This window comes from Ochotona curzoniae, unplaced genomic scaffold (assembly GCF_017591425.1).
Source record: "Ochotona curzoniae isolate NIBS_2020 unplaced genomic scaffold, NIBS_Ocur_1.0 contig_2723, whole genome shotgun sequence".
NCBI classification, from domain to species: domain Eukaryota; kingdom Metazoa; phylum Chordata; class Mammalia; order Lagomorpha; family Ochotonidae; genus Ochotona; species Ochotona curzoniae.
In genome coordinates this window covers 25,455,251-25,476,230 of record NW_024465573.1, presented here as the reverse complement: position 1 = coordinate 25,476,230, position 20,980 = coordinate 25,455,251, and the positions used below count along the sequence as shown (strand labels likewise).

General features: G+C 42.0%; 1 protein-coding gene across 2 annotated transcripts in view; it reads right to left on the bottom strand.

Annotated features, from left to right (window-relative positions):
• Positions 1–20,980, bottom strand: part of CBL (Cbl proto-oncogene) — a 99,003-nt gene that overhangs the window by 58,910 nt on the left and 19,113 nt on the right. For both annotated transcript variants that reach the window (XM_040977118.1, XM_040977119.1), the window contains exon 2: positions 19,693–19,940. In XM_040977118.1, the coding sequence (XP_040833052.1) occupies positions 19,693–19,940 (248 nt within the window). The remainder of the gene's footprint in view (positions 1–19,692; positions 19,941–20,980) is intronic.

The following is a 20,980-nucleotide window of genomic DNA, read 5'->3' as shown; positions in this document are numbered from 1 at the left end:
TTCCCTTCCTGGAAAAGCAGCAGAGGCTGGCCCAGGCACTTAAACTCCTGCTACCCACCTGGACGACAGGGATGGAGTTGCAGACTACTGGCTTCAGCCTGGCCCAGCCTTACGCCTCGTGGCCACTTGAAAAGTGAACCAGATGATGGAAGACATCTGTGTCTGTCTGTCTCTCTCCCACTTTCCCTTTGAAATAACCAGATTTATCTTGAAAAGTAAATAAATGAAATACAAACAGATGACAAACAGTCGTATATATGCCCTAAAGGGGCTTCCACAAAGGTTCCTGTCAGGAGAATTTAGCACACTATTATCAGAAGCTACGGTGGAGGATTTTCTTCCAATTCAGTTTTTTAATCATGCTCACTGGAGTCATAATAAAAGAAGAGGAAAATGTGATCACTATTATTTGCTTCACTTTTACAGAGAATATTCAACTAATTTTTTTAGATGCTGAGAAAAATACCATTAAAACATGTTCAGAAACACTAAATCTAAACACTTGAAATTTGCATACCAGCCATTTTGAGGTATTCTGATAAAGGTCAAGTTGGAAGAGCATTTTGCATGTAACAGGGAAACACGGAGGATTTAAAGGAGGAAAGAGGAATGCTAAGCAAAATTTTACTCCACTGCTTTCACAAATTTAATGCACTGGATTTAAAACTTTCTGAAGAAAAATGCACTATCTAACCTTCAATACACAGGAACTCAGAGTTGGAAACATTTTAACTTGCCAGGAGTGAGGTCCCGGATGCTGGATGCTGCTCGGCATTGTAAAGACACCGAGGTGATCTGCAGCAGGCACTTGCTGGCTCTGCATACTAGAGCCTGGCCAGAAAGATGCACTGGTGGCCAACTCTGGAGCTTGCTCTTTAAGACGGTCTCATTTAAATGCAGCTGTGCACTCTGCAAGCATTATGGTTTTAGACCAAGGCTGTGTTGAAACTGTTAGAGGAAGTCTTGAGAAAAAGCTTTTGCACATTCGGCTTGGCATTCAAAGCCTCCTGCCCCACAATGCTCTATCACAGACCCTTCAGCAGCAGGCCCAAGAGAGGCCTTCGTACCCCCTCTCTAGCTGCATCATCAAGCACAGGGCCCATTAGAAATTTTGAGTGAACTTCATGTTACATGATTTTACATACTCCTATGGTAAAGCATACTACTGAACACTTTCATATTCCAAAGACAAGCCTATTAAAATGTACTTTAGGGGCCCAGTGCACTGGTTGAATTGGCTAATCCTCCCCCATCAAGTGCCAGGAACCCATATGGGTGATGGTTCACTCTCCTTCCAGATCCCTGTTTGTGGCCTAGGAGAGCAGCAAAGGATGGCCCACAGCCTTGGGACCTTGTACCCACATAGGAAACCTGGAAGAAGCTTCTGCCTCCTGGCTTTGGAATGGTTCAGCTCCAACCATTGTGGACATTTAGAGTGAATCAGCATGTGAGGGATCTTTCTGTCTCTCTTCTGCAAATCTGCCATTCCAATAAAAATTTTTAAAAATCTTTCTAAGAAAATGTGCTTTAATGCCCCACATGGGAGACCCTAGTGTGGTATCAGGTGGCTGTTCTCCACCCCAGGATACAAAGGCATTTGGGAGGCTGGGTGTGGCTTCTCCCTTTATCTCCTCCCCTCCCCAGACACAAGAAGGAAAAAAAAGAAAACATGAAAATAATGGACTCACCCACCTTCATGTAGCCCTTGACCCTTATCACCCTAATTAACTGTACAAATCATCAAAATTTTTTTAAAAATAAAAAATAAAAATAACTATCAGAAAAAATTGTGCTTTAACTTCTATAAGTTTATGCAGTTTGATTTGTTCTAAGATTTTTTAAGGTTCATTTCTGTAATATGGAATGAAATAGTCATCATTCCTTTCCATTCAAACAAGGAAAACATAAATGGTAATAAATATCTAATAGCTAGGTTTAAAATATAAGAAAAGACTAGCACTTACTAGCTGAAAGTCTTCTCATCAATAAAGTAAAACAACAAAAAAACTATTTATACAGGGCAAAGGTCAGACCAGGTGTTATTGGTACAGTAGGTTAAGCCACCACCTGAGAGGCCCTCAGCCCATACAGAGTGCCCAGCCCACGAAGGAATGCAGCTTGGAGTTCTGGCCCCACTGCTTTCAATTACAGGTCACAGATGATGGTTAAAGTGTTTGGCCTCTGCCTGGAAAAAAACTGGCACAGAGTTCCTGGCTCCTGGCTTTGCTCTTACCCAATTCCGGCTGTTGCAAGAATTTGGAGAACAAAACAGCTCATGAAGATTGGTATCTCTGTCACTTAAAAAATATATATATATGTGTGTGTGTGTGTGTGTGTATATATATAGTACAAGGGACCTGGTGTGATAGCCTAGTGGTTAAATCCTCACCTTGCAACTGCTGGGATCCTACATGGACACAAGCTCATGTCCCCAGCACTCCATTTCCCATCCAGGAAGGAGAGGGAGAATCCTTTGGCTATTGGAGGTTGTCAAAGATTCTTCCGTTGCTGTCTTAAGATTTAACTGCAGGGCCCGGCGCAGTGGCATAGCAGCTAAAGTCCTCACCTTGAACTCGTCGGGATCCCATATGGGTGCCGGTTCTAATACTGGCAGCTCCACTTCCCATCCAGCTCCCTGCTTGTGGCCTGGGAAAGCAGGAGAAGACAGCCCAAAGCCTTGGGACCCTGCACCCACCAGGGAGACCCAGAGGAGCTCCTGGCTCCTGGCTTCAGATCGGCACAGTACCGGCCGTTGCACTCACTTGGGGAGTGAATCATCAGACAGAAGATCTTCCTGTCCTCCTCTCTGTATATCTGACTTTGCAATAAAAATAAATCTTAAAAAAAAAAAAAGATTTAACTGCAAAGCATAATGACAGAGATTTATCTTCCATCTGCTGGTTCACTCCCCAAATAGCCTCAACAGCAAGGGTTGATCCAGGCTATAGCCAGGAGCCAGGAGCCCAAGCCAGGTACCCCATGAGGGAAGTAGGGGCCCAAGCATTTGGGCCATCTTTTGCCTTCCCAAGTGTATTAGCAGAAGCTGGATTAAAAGCAAAGCACCTGTGACTCAAATAAGTACTCTGAGATGGGATGCTGACATTACAAACAGCATCTACTTTTTTCTTTGAATTTTTTTTAAATTTTGAATTTTACAATATAATTCCATAGGGTCTGGGATTTCCCTACCCCCTCCCCAAATTCCCACCCACAACTTATTTTCCCCGTATTATTACAATAGTATAGTCCTTCATGAGCAGTTTTAAGTCCATCAGTCATTTATTTAAGTGTGCCTTGATACTGGTGGTAAGGACAACATCAGACAGTCCAGATCCTGATGTCTAGACACTCCAACAGTGTCACTGGGAGTCGATCCCTGACTTGGAAGTAGAGATGCATACTGCATTGTATCATCACATATGAATATGACAGTTTATATTACACCATCGCTATATGTTCCCTTAAAAAAGAAACCACAAAACAAAGTCAGTAGCTATGAAGTTAAAACAAAAAATTTGCAGCACCATGGAGCTGAAAAATGCACCACTGGTAACCAACACCTGGGTTAAAAAAATGAAAAAAAAAAAAAGCCTCTTGGGTAAAATGATTACACTGCGTGATCCATGAGCCAGAAATGAATTCAACAAGAGAAAAAGAACTATCTGGAAGAAATGAAAACAAAAACAAAAACATCAAGCCACATGGGATGCAGAAAGAGCAGTATGGAAAGTACAAACGGCATCTTAAACCCACTGTGCCCCAATGCTGCACTCCACCCCTGAAATTCTTTACAAATTTTAGAATCAGCATGTGAATTTCCACAAAAAGTTATAGTTTGGATAGATATCACACTGATTCTTTTTTTTTTTTAAGATTTATTTATTTTTATTGGAAAGTCAGATATACAGAGAGGAGGAGAGACAGAGAGGAAGAGCTTCTGTCCGATGATTCACTCCCCAAGTGCCCACAACAGCCGGTGCTGTGCTGTGCCAATGCCAGCATCCAGGAGCTCTTCCAGGTCTCCCACACGGGTGTAGGGTCCCAAGGCTTTGGGCCGTCCTCGACTGCTTTCCCAGGCCACAGGCAGGGAGCTGGATGGGAAGTGGGGCCAGCGGTATTAGAACCGGCACCCATATGGGATCCCGGCAAGTTCAAGGCGAGGACTTTAGCTGCTACACCACTATGCCAGGACCACCATACTGATTCTATACATGAATTTAGTAATATGTCAGCTTCACATTTTCTTCTAATAACTAAACATGGACTGTTTTTTCATTTATCTTCTTTAAGAATTATTCTATTCTATTCTACTCTATTGGAAAGTCAAATATACAGAGTGGAGGAGAGACAGAGAGGAAGATCTTCCATCTGAGGATTCACTCCCAAGTAGCAACAACGGTAGCTGAGCTGACCCAAAGCCAGGAGCCCAAAGTCAGGAGCTCCTCCATGTCTCCCACATGGTGCAGGGTCAAAAGGCTTTGGGCTGGCTGTCCTCAACTGCTTTCCCAGGCCACAAGCAGGGAGCTGGATGGGAAGTGGGGCCACTGGCATTTGAACCAGTACCCATATGGGATCCCAGAACATGCAAGGTGAGGACTTTAGCTGCTAGGCCACGGAGCCAGGCCCCACTTTTTTTAAAAAAAAAAAATTATTTATTTTTATTGGAAAATCAGATTTACAGAGAGAAGGAGAAACAGAGAAAGATCTTTGATCCACCAGTTCACTCCCCAAGAGGCTGCAACAGCTGGAGCTGAGCCAGTCTGAAGCCAGGAGCTTCTTCTGGGTCTCCCACATGGGTGCAGGGTCTCAGGGCTTTGTGTTGTCCTTGACTGCTTTCCCAGGCCACAAACAAGCAGGGAGCTGGATGGGAAGTGGAGCAGCCAGGATACAAACCAGCACCCATATGGGATCCCAGAAGATCCAAGGTGAGGATTTAGCCACTAGGCTACCAATGCCACTCCCCTCATTTACTTTTTTAAAAGAACTAGCAATTTATTTGTAAGAGGACACACACACAGAAAGGGAGAGAAACACAGAGTTCTTAACATCTGTTGGTTCATTCTCCAAATGATCAAATGGCTTGGTTGAGTCTGGCTGAGGCCAGGAGCCAGGTACTCCTTTTGGACTTCCTGTGTGGGTGGCTAGGATCTAACTAAGTGCTTGGGTAATCCTCCACTGCCTTCCCCGGGGAACATTAGCAATAATCCAGATGGGAAGTGACACACCCAGGACTGGAATAGGTACTCCATTATAGGATATGACACTGCAGGCAGCAGTTTCATCCACAAGGCCAATCTTTCTTCTTTATAATTTCATCTTTTTTAAAAAAACTGCCTTATTTTTATTTGAAAGATTTACAGAGAGAAGACATATTTTTCCATATATTGGTTCACTCCCCAAATGGCTGCAAAGACCAAAACTGAGTGGACAAAGTGAGAAGCAAGGAGCTTCTTTTGGGTCTCCAACATGAATATAAGGGTTCAAGGACTTGAACCATCTTCCACTGCTTTCCCACTTCTTAAGCAGGGAGCTGGAACAAAAGTGGGTCGACAAGGACTAGAACCAGCACCTACATAGGACACCAGAGCTGCAGACAGAGAATTAACCTGTTGAGCCACCTGTGCTGGCCTCTAATTTCATCTTCTAAAGCCCATTCTAGAAATCTTTAAAATGGTTATTTATTTATTTAAAAGGCAGAATCACAGAAACAGAGTGTGTCTCCACTCACTCCCCAAATGACTGCAGTAACTAGGGCAGAACCGGGAGCTCGCATCTAAGTTTCCCATATGATGCCACAGACCCATGTATTCAGACCGCCTCCTGCTACCTTTCCAGGAACAAGAACAGGAAGCTAGTATTAAAGTGGAGGAGCCAGGACTCAGTCTCAAGAACCCTGATAACGGATGTGGGCATTCCAGGCACACATCCTACTGTGCCACAATGCCTATTCCTTAATTTTATCTGTATTTATTTATTTTAGTTTTAAGATTTACTTAATGGGCCCAGCAGCGTGGCCTAGCGGCTAAAGTCCTCGCCTTGAATGCGCCAGGATCCTATATGGGTGCCGGTTTTATCCGGGCAGCTCTACTTCCCATCCAGCTCCTGGGACCCTGCACCCATGTGGGAGACCTGGAAGAAGTTCCTGGATCCTGGCTTCAGATCGGCATAGCATCGGTTGTTGTGCTCACTTAGGGAGTGAATCATCGGACGGAAGATCTTCCTCTCTGTCTCTCCTCCTCTCTGTATATCTGACTTTGTAATAAAAATAAATAAATCTCAAAAAAAAAAGATTTATTTAATGTATTTGAAAGGCAGAGAGTGGCAGAGCGGAGACAAAGGACAGAGATCTTCCATCCACTGCTTCACTCCCCAAATGGCTGTAACAGCCACGTCCAGGCCAGACCACAGCCAGGCATCACAAGGGGCAGTCTAAATTTCTGCACCACAGTATCATTCCCTTTCATTTTCCAGAATATTCAAGGCTCATGTGCAGAAATATAACTGGTGTATACCTATCTATACCTTGCAACTTGGTATGACTCCTTATTAATTAGCACTAGAAGGTTTTTAGGAGATTCCTTAGAATTTTCTGTATATTAAGATTATGTCATGCAGGCCTAGAGCCATGGCTCAACAGCTTAATCCTCCACCCTGTAACATGGGCATTCCATAAGGGCACTGAATGCAAAGGTTCTCGGGCCTATCTCTGGGAATCCAGGCTATTACCTATGCAGTGCATTTCTTTCTTCTTTCAAAAAGAAAACAATTTACACAGTATAAAAAACTTAGAAAACAAAATTAAAACTATCAGTTGAACATCCCAATTTGAAAAGCCAAAATCTAAATCAGCTTAGTTACTTGGTAAAGTCTATATAAACATTTCAAAACCCAAAAATCAAAAAAAAAAAGTCTCTAAAATCTGAAATGCTTCTGGTCACAGGCATTTGAGGCAAGGGAGAATGTTAACACCTATACCAGTAACTAGTTCTTTCTGAGTTTATATGCATGTAAATACATACAAATACATACATACATGTGCACACACATATATATGTATAAACAACAAAGCAAGATCAGAAGTGGAGCAGCTAGGACACAGATAGGTGCCATATGGGATGCCAGTATCATAGGCAGCTGTTTAACTTGATTTTCTTGATTAATTTTTTAATATTTTATTTATAATGGCCACAGTGGTTGGAACTGAGCAAATCTGAAGCTAGGAGCCAGAAGCTTCTTTCAGGTCTTCCATGTCGGTGCAGAGTCCCAAGGCTTTAGACCATCCTCCACTGCTTTCTCAACCACAAGCAGTGAGTCAAATCACAAGCAGAGCAGATGGGACCCAAATCAGCGCCCATATGGGAAACCAGCGCCAAAGGCAGAAGCCTAGCCCATTATTCCACGGCATGAGCAAGATTAGTTATTTTTGATAAATCACTTACTTAAAGCGGACCAAAAAGCAAAACTCTAGATCTTGTCATATAGGCCACACCCCAGAAAGGCTAAACCAGTTTCACTACTACCACAAAGATATGGGAGTGCTTATTTCCCTGCATCAATAATTATAAATAGCTTTTTCATTCTTGCCACGTTTGCAAGAAAAAAGAAAATTATCCTATGCCTATCCAACTGGGTTGTTCTTTTAATGTTCTTACCAGGCCTTTTCTCGCTGTTTTCTACGATTAGTCATGTTAAAAGTCACTCTCTATTTAAAAGAGGGTTTTGGCTTTTCCTAACACATCCCCATTTTTGATATACATAATTTCATTATACATATTTCAGGGACAGAGTATAACCTTTCAATACTTGAATACACTGATCAGATAAGGGAAGCCTGCGTAACTATCATCTCAGGCATTTATCTTGTGTAGAAGAGTTTCTTTTAAAAAATTATCCTCTGCTGGCTTGGTTTTCTCTCTCTCCTGATATACACCCCATTCCTTTGAGACTCTACTGCTAATTTTTCTCACTCATAAATGATCCTGTCCACTCTTACCATCATGGCTTTAAGGGTTCTTCTGAATCAACTTTCTATCCCTATTCCACATCTCTCCCTCTAAACTCCAAATTCTAATGTACACAGTCAACTGTCTACTGTTATCTTCTGGCATGGCCCATAAAATACCTCAAAAAATCAAATATAACCAAGAGGAAATTCTTAATTCCCCTCGTTCTCAGTGTCATCTTTTCCACATCCACAAGTATATTCAGAATTCTCCACTAAGGTAAATGTTACCATGATTAGTAGGGTTAATGAAATAAAAAACTACAAACATCCTGCACTCTTCCTTGTCATGCTTTCCCATCACATCCTTGTCCAATCCACCAACAATTTTTACAAGGTCTAGCTCCAATCTATTTCCTCTCCATTTCTCTTCTATTCAACTTTTCCTTCCTTTATAAGCTATCTCATCTCTTCTCTGGCCTAGGGTAATAATCTTATAGCCTATGCCTCTATTCTATCACTGCTACAACTATAAACCCTTATCCATTTCCTAAATGCACATCACTGTGAAACAAAAATCAGATCATGTCTTTCCCTTACTTAATATCTATCAACAGCTTCCCAGTATACTACCTACCCAGTTGTATGAACTAGAAACCTATCCAATCCACTAGGAAGTCCTGGTAGCCAGCTTTCAAACACAGTATACGTATTTCATCTCCACTACAACCACCAAACAATCACCACCTCTCATACTGAAAAACCAGAGGAGCATGTAGCTGCCCCTTTCCGCAACACAAGAAAGGCACTCGTAATCTAAGTGGGACTCTTCTCCTGCCAAGACCAAACTCCTCAACACAGAGCTCCAAGCCGCCAACAAGCACCAACTGGACCTGGCATACTTATGGAAGCCTATTGCAGCAATGCAAACACTCCTGTACGGTTAGTAAAACACCACTGGTCCACAAGAGGGTAACAGGAAACTGGAACAAAGGGAAGCAACATTTGAAAACCACTGTAAAAACAAAACCCACAAAGTTACAAGCTTCAGGGCAAACACATTTATGCTTGTCCACTCTGCTGTCACAGCCCCCAGAACAATGCTTGATGTACTCAATGCTCACATTTTCTGTAATGAATGCTGCTAAACACATGAGTTTTCAGTTATGTCTGAATTATTTTAAACAAAATACAATACAACCAAATCTTGATCACTTATGGTTACCTACATCTAAAGGAGTGAAAAATTGTAATAGAAAAGCTTCATCTTACTTCCACAGTTTTTAAGTCAAGCAAGTTTTTTTAAATCAAACACCCTTGCCCAATCAGCTCCTCCTGTAACTTCTTGTGCCTAAAGGAAAACAGATGCAAGAGATCACAAAGATCAAAGATGAGAAAAAGGCTTACAGGTTTTTTTCTTGAACCATATTTTTTCTAAAGTTTAAGAAGAGTGAGGGCAAATCTATCTTTAGAGCTTGATTCATTTAATACCCCACTACAACGAAGCAGCGATATGACATAGTAATAGATTCATTTAGAGGTCTCTCTTCTAGAGAATACTTTTTTAAAGATCCTTTTATTTATTCAAAAGGCAGAGTTACAGAGAGAGAAGGAGACAGAGGTCTTCCATCTGCTAGTTCATTCCTGAAATGGCCTCAATTGCCAGGGAATCAAACCCAGGAGCCCAGGCTTGTTCTAGTTTTCCCACATAAATGCAGGGGCCCAAGGACTTGGGCCTCCTCTGCTGTTTTCCCAAGCCATTATCAGGAACATGAACCAGCACCCATATGGGATGTGATCCCCACAGCCAGAGGCTTAATTTAATTATGATGCAGTACCAGTTCCCAAGTTTTCTGTTTATAATCAAAACTTTTGTCATATATGTTATTTAATTAGCACTCATATATCATCAAAGAAAACCAAGAATGAACTGTTGAAAAAGTCTTTAGGAATACTCTTTCATGATAAAAACAAAACCAAAAAAATCCCCAAAATAAGACACAGAAGAAAATTTTTCCAGCCTCATAAACACCATCTACAAATGTCCCATAGCTACTCCCATTCTCAGTGGCAAAAGGGTGAAAGATTTCCTCCTCATGCCACGAAGAAGCTGTGGAGGTCCACTCCTACTACCACTAGTCAACATGGGAAAGACAGTTGGGAAATCTGAAAAATAAGAAGACAAAAAGAAGAAGAAGAAATTTACTCAGAAAGGAAGAAGTAAAGCTCTCCGCATATAATATAACCATGTAGTCCAATGCAATCCACTAAAAAACTACTAAAGTGAATAAATTAATTCTGAAAAACTGTAGAATTTATGATTGATACACAAGAATTATAACTCTAGACATGTGCAATGGATAACTTAAAAAGAAATAATTTCATTTCACAATAGCACCAACAATTATAAAATACTTAGGAATGAAATTTACCATGGAGGCAAAAAAGACTTAAACACAGAAAACTCCAAAATATAAGCAATAAAAATTAAAAACACACACAAAGAGAAGGCTCTACAGTGTCCAAAAATCACATACATTCAAAGGAATCAGAACAATGAAAACAATTTTGAAGAAGCATTAAGTTGAAGGAATCAGACCACCTGATTTAAAAGCTTTACCACAAAGCTTTTAAATCAATACATGGTCATCAATACACGGTGGTACTAGCATCAGAATGGATACACAGACCCATTCAAACAGAAGTGAAAGTTCAGAAACAGACTCTTATATTTATGCTTAATTCACTTTTTTGTTGTTGGTTTTTAAAGACTTAATTATCAATTTGAGATCCAGGGTTACAGAGAGATTTTCCAACAGTTAATTTACTCCCTAATGACCACAAAACCAAGGGTTAGGCCAGGCTGAAGCCAAGAGCTTCATCTAGGTCTCCATAGTGGATGGCAGGGGCCCAAGCACTTGAGCCATCGGCTGGCATTTTTCCCAAGCCATCAGCAAGGAATCAAATGAAAAGTGAAGCAGCCCAGCCCAATCCAGCGTCATAACCTAGTGGCTAAAGTCCTCACCGTGCATGCACTGTGATCCCATATCAGTGCTGGTTAGTGTCCCATCTGCTCCACTCCCAATCCAGCTCCCTGCTTGTGGCCTGGGAAAGCAGTGGAGGACAGCCCAAAGCCTTGTGACTCTGCACTCACATGGGAGCTCTGTAGGAAACTCCCAGCTCCTGGCTTCAGATCATCTTAGCTTCAACTTTTGTGGCCAGTTGGGCGGTGAACCAGTAAATGGAAGATCTTTCTCTCTGTAAATGTGCCTTTCCAACAAAAATAAATAATCTTTAAATAAGTAATCTTTTTTTTAAAGATTTATTTTATTTTTATTGGAAAGGCGGATATACAGAGAGGAGAGACAGAGAGGAAGATCTTCCGTCCGATGATTCACTCCCCAAGTGAGCGCAACGGCCGATGCTATGCCAATCCGAAGCCAGGAGCCTCTTCTGGGTCTCCCACGCAAGTGCAGGGTCCCAAAGCTTTGGGCCGTCCTCGACTGCCTTCCCGGGCCACAGGCAGGGAGCTGGATGGGAAGCGGGGCTGCCGGGATTAGAACCGGGCATGCAAGGCGAGGACTTTAACCACTGCGCCACCGCGCCGGGCCCTAAATAAGTAATCTTTTAAAAAACTGAAGCAGCCAAGACACAGTGCCCATATGGGATGCTCATGTCACAAGGCAGCTTAACGTACTAAGCTACAACACCAGCCTGATCAAATTACTCTTTTAGAGATTTACTTCTTTTCACTGGAAAGGCAGATTTACAGAGAGAAGGAAGTACAGAGAGAAAGATCTTCCATTCACTAGTTCACGCCACAAGTGGCCGCAATGGCTGGAGCTGATCTGATCCAACTTCAGGAGCCAGAAGCTTCTATTAGGTATTCCCACATGGGTGGTCCTCGACTACTTTCCCAGGCCACAGGCAGGGAGCTGGATGGAAAGTGGGGCAGCCAGGACACAAACCAGCACCCAAATGGGATCCTGACACATACAAGGAAAGGACTTTAGCCACTAGGTTACCATACTGGCCCCAATCAACTTACTCTTGACAAAGGTGAGTCTATTCAATGGAGAAAAGGACAGGAACAAAAGGATATCCATACAGAAAAAAAATGAAGTTGGTTCTTCTCCTTATATCACACCTTAAACATAGCAAGGACCATGTCAGCTTGAGACTGTGCAGTCAGAAGGAGCTCAACAGCAAAGCAAAGTGTGCCAAGCAGAGCGTTCCAGGCCTTAGATGCCTGGACTGGGTGCCACACCGAGGCTGATACGCCAGGCTGTGTAAAGGGACGGGGAGCACTGATTCTGTTGGCTCCTGCTTCTTGGTGCGATGGAGAGATGTGGCCACACCAAGCGCTCCTTCCCAGCAAGCTGCTTCATCCTTCTTAACCAATCTTTGCTTGTAAAGTGAGCTGTTACACCTTCAGCATGCTGGATTTCACAGGGTTCTCATCAGGCTAACTAACCAAAGGCCATATCTGCTTTCCCCACCTGTAGTGGTGGCAGCCTCTCCTGAGTGCTTCCTTCAAAGCTGAAAAACAGCTGCTAGATGATATTTCTATGAAAGAGTTCAGATGTTTGCAGCAGGAGTGACCACTTACTGTACACACTGGCTGCATCTGTCCAGGGGCCTTTGTCCCTCGACTAAGCGCTTCTGTTTGGTCTCTCAGGCAGAAACACCAGAATTCCTGGGCTATGCAGGCCTCTTCAGGCTGTGTGAAGCCACTCAACACTGCAGCTGGTCTGAGCTCTGAAAACACTTATTAACTTGTGGCGGTTAACAGCATCATAGGCCATTTGTGGAAAAATCTGATGAGTGTAGATTTTACATGTAACTTTCAACATACAGAAAATTTTTAGAAAGCAATCCAGTTTCATAATTCAAAAAAAAAAAGGAAAATGGATCAAAGAGCCAAATGCAGGCATTAGACAAGCATAATCTTCATGATCCTAAATTAAACAATTGATTTCTTAATGTATAACTGAAGGAAAAAATATTGAACTTCATCAGAATTACTTTCAAAGCATACTATCCAGAGAACGAAAAGACCCATAGAACAGCAATGAAGTTCTGCAAACCACACAGAACTCTCAAAACTCAACAACCAAAAGACAAGCGGCCCAATTAGTAACTGGGCAAAGAAATAAAAACAGACAAGTCTCCTCCAAGGAAGATTCATAATCACCCAATGGCACACAGAAAGATGCTTATTATGCAATTAGGGAAATGCATTTCAAAAATTCAAGATTCTACTACTCCATAGCCAGTGAATGGCTATAATCTAAATGACAGTATGATGTTGTATTGCAGGCTAAGTTGCTGCCTGTGACAGTGGCATCCCATTTGCGTGCTGGTTCAAGTCCCAGCTGCTCTACTTCAGACCCAACTCCCCGTTAAAGTGTCTAGGAAAGAACAGAGGATGGGCCCAAGTGCTTGGCCCTGCACCCATATGGAAGCCCTGGAGAAAGCTCCTGGCCTTGGGAAGTGAACCAGCAGATGAATATCTGTCTTTCACTCTCCCTCCCATCTCAGTTACTCTTTCAAATAAATTTTTAAAAAACAATTTTTTTTTAAAGATAGTGAATGTTGGTGAGCAATGAGAACTGTGACACAGTCAATGCTACAGGAATTTCAAATGGTGCAGCCAGTGTGCAAATGGCTTGGTAGTTCCTCAAAACACTCAACATGTAATTACCATATGACTCAGCAATTCCGCTTGTAGTATATGCTCCCAAGAGAAGTAAAAAAACACAGCCACAAAACGCAGAAGTAGACAAGAAGTAGAAACAATTCAAACTTCCATAAACAAAACATAATATATCCATACATGGGAGCACCACTTAGGTATAAAAAGGAATGAAGTGCTGACACATGCCATCAAGTATGAACTGTGAAAAAAAAGGCACAAAGGTCACACACTATAGGATTCTACGTACATGAAACAGTCATAAAAGGCAAACCTACAGAGTCAGCAAGTAAGTATTTGTGCCTGCCAAGGGCTGGAGGAAGGCAGACAAGGAACAGGGAGAGGCTGCTCAAGGGCAATGGAGCGGCTTTCTGGGCGATGAAAATGCTTCAAAGTTATACAGTGGTGATGGCTGTGGGATTCTGTGAAATCACTAAAAATCAAGGCTACACATTATTTTTTCCACATGGATTTTTTTAAGACTTTTTAAAATTGGAATGGCAGATACACAGAGAGAAAGAGATACAGATATACAGAGAGAAAGGATCCCATATGGGCACTGGTTCATATCCCAGATCCTCCACTTCCCACCCAGCTCCCTAACTGTGTCCTGGGAAAGCAGTCGAGAATGGCCCAAAACCTTGGGACCCTGCACCCGCGTGGGAGACCAAGAAGAAACTCCTGGCTCCTAGCTTTGGATCAGCGCCACTCCAGTTGTGATGGCCACTTGCGAAGTGAACCAGCAGATGGAAGATCTTTCTCTCTGTACCTCCTTCTCTCTGTAAATCTGCCCTTCCAATAAAAATTTTTAAAATCTTAAAAATTAAAAAAAAAAGATGCTAACTCTTTCAAATAGATAAATTCATCCTTTAGAAAAAATTCACATTAGGGATAATAAAACTGATACAGACACATATCAGTAGTAGTTTTAAAAGAATCCAAAAGGACGAGTGCTTTGGCATAGAGGGTTGGTTAAGCTACTGCTTGGAACGTCCACATCTAAAACAACAGAGTGCTGGTTCCAGTATGGGCTACTCTGCTTCCAATTCAGCCTGCTACTAATGCACCTGGGAAAGCAGCACATGACGCTTCAATCGTATAGGTCACTTTTCACCCACAATGGAGATCCTGATGGAATTTCAGGCTCCTGGTTTCAGCCCCAGCTTTTGTGGACATTTGGGCAGTGAACCAGCAAATAAGATACTGCTCTCTCTGTTTATCTCTCTCCTTCTCGCCCTCTCTCTGTCACTCTGCCTCTCAAAAAAATAAATATTAAACAATGAAAGAGAGACAAAAGAATTTGTAAACATAGCCTAAAATCATTTAGCAAAGGAAAATCATATATTTGTATATTTAGTATTATTACTATTACATCAGTTAGTATTTTATATATAATATGCTTATATTGTATATAGGCAAATGTATAAATATATACATTTAGTAAGGGCAAACTATAGTTTTTGAAGTCCTGAAAATATTTCTGATACACTTTATTCAAAGCAGTCATAAGAATGATGATTATGGGGCCTGGTGTGGTAGTCATTGAGGTCCTTGCCATGCACGCGTCGGGATCCCATATAGGTGCTAGTTCTGATCCTTGCAGCCCCACTTCCCATCCAGCTCCCTGCTTGTGACCTGGAAAAGCAGTGGAGGACAGTCCAAAGCCTTGGGACCCTGTACCCGCGTGGGAGACCCAGAGGAGCTCCTGGGTCCTGGCTTCGGACTGGCTCAGCTCCAGCCATTGCGGCCGCTTGGGGAGTGAACCACCACACAGAGGATCTTCCTCCCTGTCTCTCCTTCTCTCTGTATATCCGCCTTTACAATAAAAAAAAAAAAAAAAAGAATGATGATTATGACAGCAAGAGCTAACTCACATATTACCTGATGTACTAATCACTGCTCTAAACACTCAGTTACTTATTTAAAAACTCCCAACAATCCTAGAATGAAACTAGTAACCAGTGCTCTCACCTTGTTTCACAAATGAGGAAACTGGGATCACATAGGTAAGTGGCAAAATTAGCACTCAAACAGGACGTTTGGCTCACAAGTGAAGACACCTACATTCCATGCTGAGGAACCAAGCCTTGATTCTCAGCTGTAGCTCTCCATTTCAGCTCCCTTCTGCACACCCCAGGAGGCAGCAAGGTGGTTCAGGCATCTGAGTTCCTGCCACCCACTGTGAGACCTGGATTGAGTTCTTATGCCCTGGATTTAGCTCTGTCCCAGCCCCAGCCATATGGGGGAATGAGTCAGCAGATGGGAGCTCTTCTCCCAACAAATTAATTAAATTTCAAACTTGGCAGTTAATGTCAGAACCCACATTCAACCAATACAATACGGTGTCTCTTGCTGATAAGCTATTAGCCCATAAAAAAAAAAAAAAAAAAACAATTTTCAGCATGCATTCAGATGGCAGAAAAATGCTCTTAAAAGAGTCAGTACCATAGCCCATCAGGTTAAGCTGATGCCCGAGATGTTAGTATCCCACCTGAGTGCTGGTTTGAGTCCTGGCTATTCCACTTCCTGTCCAGCTCTCTGTTGATGCCCCTGGGAAGCAGTGAAAGATGGATCAAGCACCTGGACCCCTGCCACTCACATGGGAGATCCAAACAAAGTGCTAAGCTCCTAGCCTGACCCAGCCCCAACCACTGCAGCCATTTAGGGACTTAACCAATGGATAGAAGATCTCTCTCTCATCTTCTTTCTCCATAAAATCTTTCAAACACAAAATCTTTTCCAAAAACACTCTTAAGAACCTGTTCTCCGGCAGCAAGTCATCTGCAGGACAAAGTGCAGTGGTCAAAGAGCAACCTTTACAATCTAACTCCAACCTGTATTTCCAGCTTATCAACCTCTTGCAAGTTAAAGCCAAGCTAAGCTTGTCATGGTTCTTAGACCCAGAGCCAACTTTTTCAGGCCACTGTATTAAAGGCCTCTTGTTGACTTCTCAGACAACTCCTACATATCTTCCTTCTTTTTTCTTTGTCTTTACTGGAAAGGCAGAGTCACAGAGAGGAGAGACAGAGAGAGCCTCCAATTCATTGATTCATTTCCCAAATGGTCACAACAGAATGCAACTGGACCAATCTGAAATCAGGAGGGCTTCAAGCCTCCTCGAAGTCTCCCACATGGGTGCAGGGGTTCTAGGACCTGAGCCATCCTTCACTGTTTTCCCAGGCCTTCAGCAGGGAACTGGATCATAAGTAGAGCAGCCAGGACTCGAACTGGAATCCACAGGGATGCCAGTGGTGCATGTGGAAAATTAGCTTACCACGCCACAACACCACCCTTCCCCTACATATCTTTCAAAATACAGTCCATATAACCACACTTTCATTTTTCTGATGCTCCTATGTTCTCACAGAACTTTGTGTACACGCTTATTAAGGATTCTGTCACCTCACCCACCACATCTGAATGCTCAGCTTTTTCATCCCCTACAATTACACAGCACCTAATTCACAGCAGACACTAAATAACTGTTTAAAGTAGCAGGATCTAGGGCCCGGCACAATTGCGTAGCGGTTAAAGTCCTCTCCCAACAATCAAGGATGGCCCAAAATCTTGGGACTCTGCACCCACGTGGGAGACCCGGAAGAGCTCCCGGTTCTGAATTGGCTAAGTTCCAGCCATTGTGGTCACTTGGGGAGTGAACCATCGGACAGAAGACCTTCCTGTCTTTCCTTCTCTCTCTCTCTCTCTCCTCCTCTCTGTATATTGGCCTTTCCAATAACAGTAAATAAATCTTAAAGAAAGAAAGAAAGAAAAGTAGCAGTATCTAATGAATTACGATTTTTTTTAAACTCAGCAGAGCAAAATGACTAGTTACCTAAGAGGTCTGTATAGTCAACAGTTTCTTTTTTCTTATTTATTTATTTACTTACTTGAAAGGCAGATTTATAGAGAACGAAAAGCAGATTTTCCATCCTCTGGTTCACTCCCCAAATGGCCACAACAGATGGAGCTGACCAATCTGAAGCCAGGAGCCATAAGCTTCTTCCAGGTCTCCCACATGATTGCAGGGTCCCAAGGACTTGAGCCATTCTTGTTACTGTCCCAGATAAGCTAAGAGCTATCTCAGAAATGGAGCAGCCAGGACACAAAGCGGCGCTACAGGTGGAGGATTAGTTTGCTGAGCCACTGTACTGACCCCAAGAGTTCCTTTTTAAAATTTACTATATTCATTGTATTTGAAAGGCAGAGACAGACAATTGTTCCATCTGCTAGTTTACTTCCTAAGTGCTCATAACTGCCAGGGCTAGGAAAGGTTGAAACTAGGAGAAGGAACTCAATCTAGGCCTCCCATGAGGATAGCAGGGACCCAGGTACTCAAGCCATCATTGTCTCCCTAAGTGTACAACAGCAAAAACCCGGATCAAAAGCAGAGTAGCTGAGACTTGAACCAAGCACTCCAATAAGGAATATAGGTACCCCCCTCCAAACCGCAACTCAAGCACTGTAACTCATGCCTGCCCCTACAAGTTTTATTTTAACAAAGCCATTAAGCTTAATAATTAAAAGGGATAAAGTTCATTTTCCTGTAAACCAGAAGTTTAAAAAGTTTCTGGAGTCTGAATCTATTTAATCATTAGAAATTAAAACTGATATTCTAGACTAAAGCTGAGTAATAGGCTGCAGCAAAGATAATATGAATAATAATGTGAATAAATATTAAATACAAGATTAGGGTTGCCAGAATTTAAGTTATTGGAGCCAATGGAAGAGTAACTACAAGGCCATCACTTAGTAAGCTACTCCAGGACTCACCCAGGAACCTGACATCTTCAGAAATAACTGTTCCTCCTAGCCAAAGTCACTCCCTGAAACCAACTCAATCACTATAAAAACTCTAATGGAAATTGTTTTATTATTTGTTCTAAATGAGTTAATGTTTATTTCCAAATGAACAAAATAACCCTCATTATATCCACACAGTTAACTTATTCAAAAATAAGTTAATATGTAACAGTAATATGGACTCTAGAAGTCTGTGAAAACGGAAGAAAAAACACATAATAAAACTATTTAGGAGCCCAGAAGTTGGGAGGTGACACCATATACAACAAATTTTCAAATGCTGTCAAATCTACTGAACAGATCTAATTGAGTACTCCTTACACTTTTACACAAAATAGGCTACTCTGACACCAGTTCCCTGATTGGTTTGCATAGCATACCTCTTTAGCATATACTTTCAGCTCCTACTGGTTCACACAGCATGGCTCATTAGCATACGCCTTCCATTCCCTGACTGTTACTCTGTTCCCTAACTGGTTAAATCAATACTCACTTCTCAGAAAGGAGTGAACCAGAGAGCGACTGTTTATAAAAGAGACAGAACTTACAAGCTTCTTCAGCAACTCCTTTCTTGGAGTACTACTCCTGAGGACTCTTGTGCAGTCCTCACTCTCAACAAATCTCACATTCTTCCCTATCCTTGTCCTGTGGAAATTCTTTGGCATGACACAAGATCAAGATGGTCCTCATTATCCAACAACAGTAGTACCTGTCATTTTTAGTGTCTAACCAGTAAAACAGATTACATGGTGGTCCCTCAAATATCCACTAAATTTTTTCTACCTCTATCTATTTGAAAAGCTCCTTTTACCAAAAAAAAAAAATCATTTCATTTCTTTATAAAAAATTACCTAACCACAGGCTTGTTTTTCTCTTATTATCAGAGACTTAAAATGTACTTGATATGTTGTAACTTCTGACAAAATAGGACTTACTACTTCCAGCCTCAGCTTAATACCAACTTTCTTTCCTCCAAATGCTCAGTTCCCCATAAACCTTCATGACCCAAAAGCTCTCCAAACAACCCATTGACCCCAACCTACTCTAAGGATTATGTCACTGATTTTTAGAGATAAGCAAATCTACCAGATGGTTCAGTATTCTCTAAGGCAAGGTTTTATATACAACACACCTTCAAACCAAGCATCAACTTTCCATTGCTGTTAACACAATGATAAATTCAACTACTTTTTTGCATTACCAATTCAGGCAATCACAGACCTGAATTAATATTTGTGTAGTATTTCTCCATTACCTAGGTTGAGAATTCTCCTCATACATTCGTTCTTTCCCCTCCTTGAAGAGGCTTATGGTCTGCTTAGTTTTCTTCATCAAATTCTCCATGAATACCCTAAAATATTCATTTTCTCCAAGTGTCTCCATCTTCCCTTCATATCTTGACAAGATAGTACGTAGATGCTGGTAGGTATCTGGCAGCAGATCTAAGATATAGGGTGGGCTATTCTTTAGCGCCAGCTTGGGGTTCTGACACAACCGCACCACCTGCAACAAATGGAAAAGAGGGACTATTACTTGGAGGATCTTAAGAACAACTGCCCTTTTTGAAAGTTATAAAATACATGCTGTTTGGCAAAAACATGAAAAATGCATGAATATATAAAAAATAATCCATAAACCCATTTTCCATAGGCAATTACGGTACATTTTCAGTGGTCTCCCTAAAAGAAGTGATTCTTAAAATCCTGTAAGAAACTAATATAGACAACACACAACACACTAAACAACTGATAGAAAAGAATACATATAAATACCTAAAAAATACTAGATGAAATATTGCAAATTAATTCTTTTTCTTATTCTATTTGAAATGCAGGGAGACAAAGATCTACCATCTCTTGGGCCCGGCGCGGTGGCACAAGTGGTTAAAGGTCCTCGCCTTGCACGCCCGGGATCCCATATGGGCGCTGGTTCTAATCCCGGCAGCCCCGCTTCCCTTCCAGCTCCCTGCCTGTGGCCTGGGAAAGCAGTCGAGGACGGCCCAAAGCTTTGGGAACCTGCACCCGCGTGGGAGACCCGGAAGAGGCTCCTGGCTTCGGATTGGCATAGTATCGGCCCGTTGCGCTCACTTGGGGAGTGAATCATCGGATGGAAGATCTTCCTCTCTGTCTCTCCTCTCTGTATATCCTCCTTTCCAATAAAAAATAATAATAAAAATAAATCTTTAAAAAAAAAAAAAGATCTACCATCTCCCCAATTGCCCATAATAGTTAGGGCTGAAGTAGGCCAAAGCCAAGAACTAGGAACTCAATCCAGGTCTTTATTGTAAGTGGTAGAGATCAACATAGTTCACCCATCATCTGCTGCTGCTTCCCAAAGTGCACATTAACAGAATACTGCGGAAGCAGGGCCAGGACTCAAACTCAGACTCTCTAATAAGGAATGTAGTTAAATCTGTGCCCTGCAAATTACTTTTAAATACACTGCTTGGGGCTAGCATTGTGGGGTTAATGTGTTACCCAGCACCCGCAATGCTGGCACTCTACATGAGTGCCAGTTCATATCCCAGAGGCTCCACTTTCAAT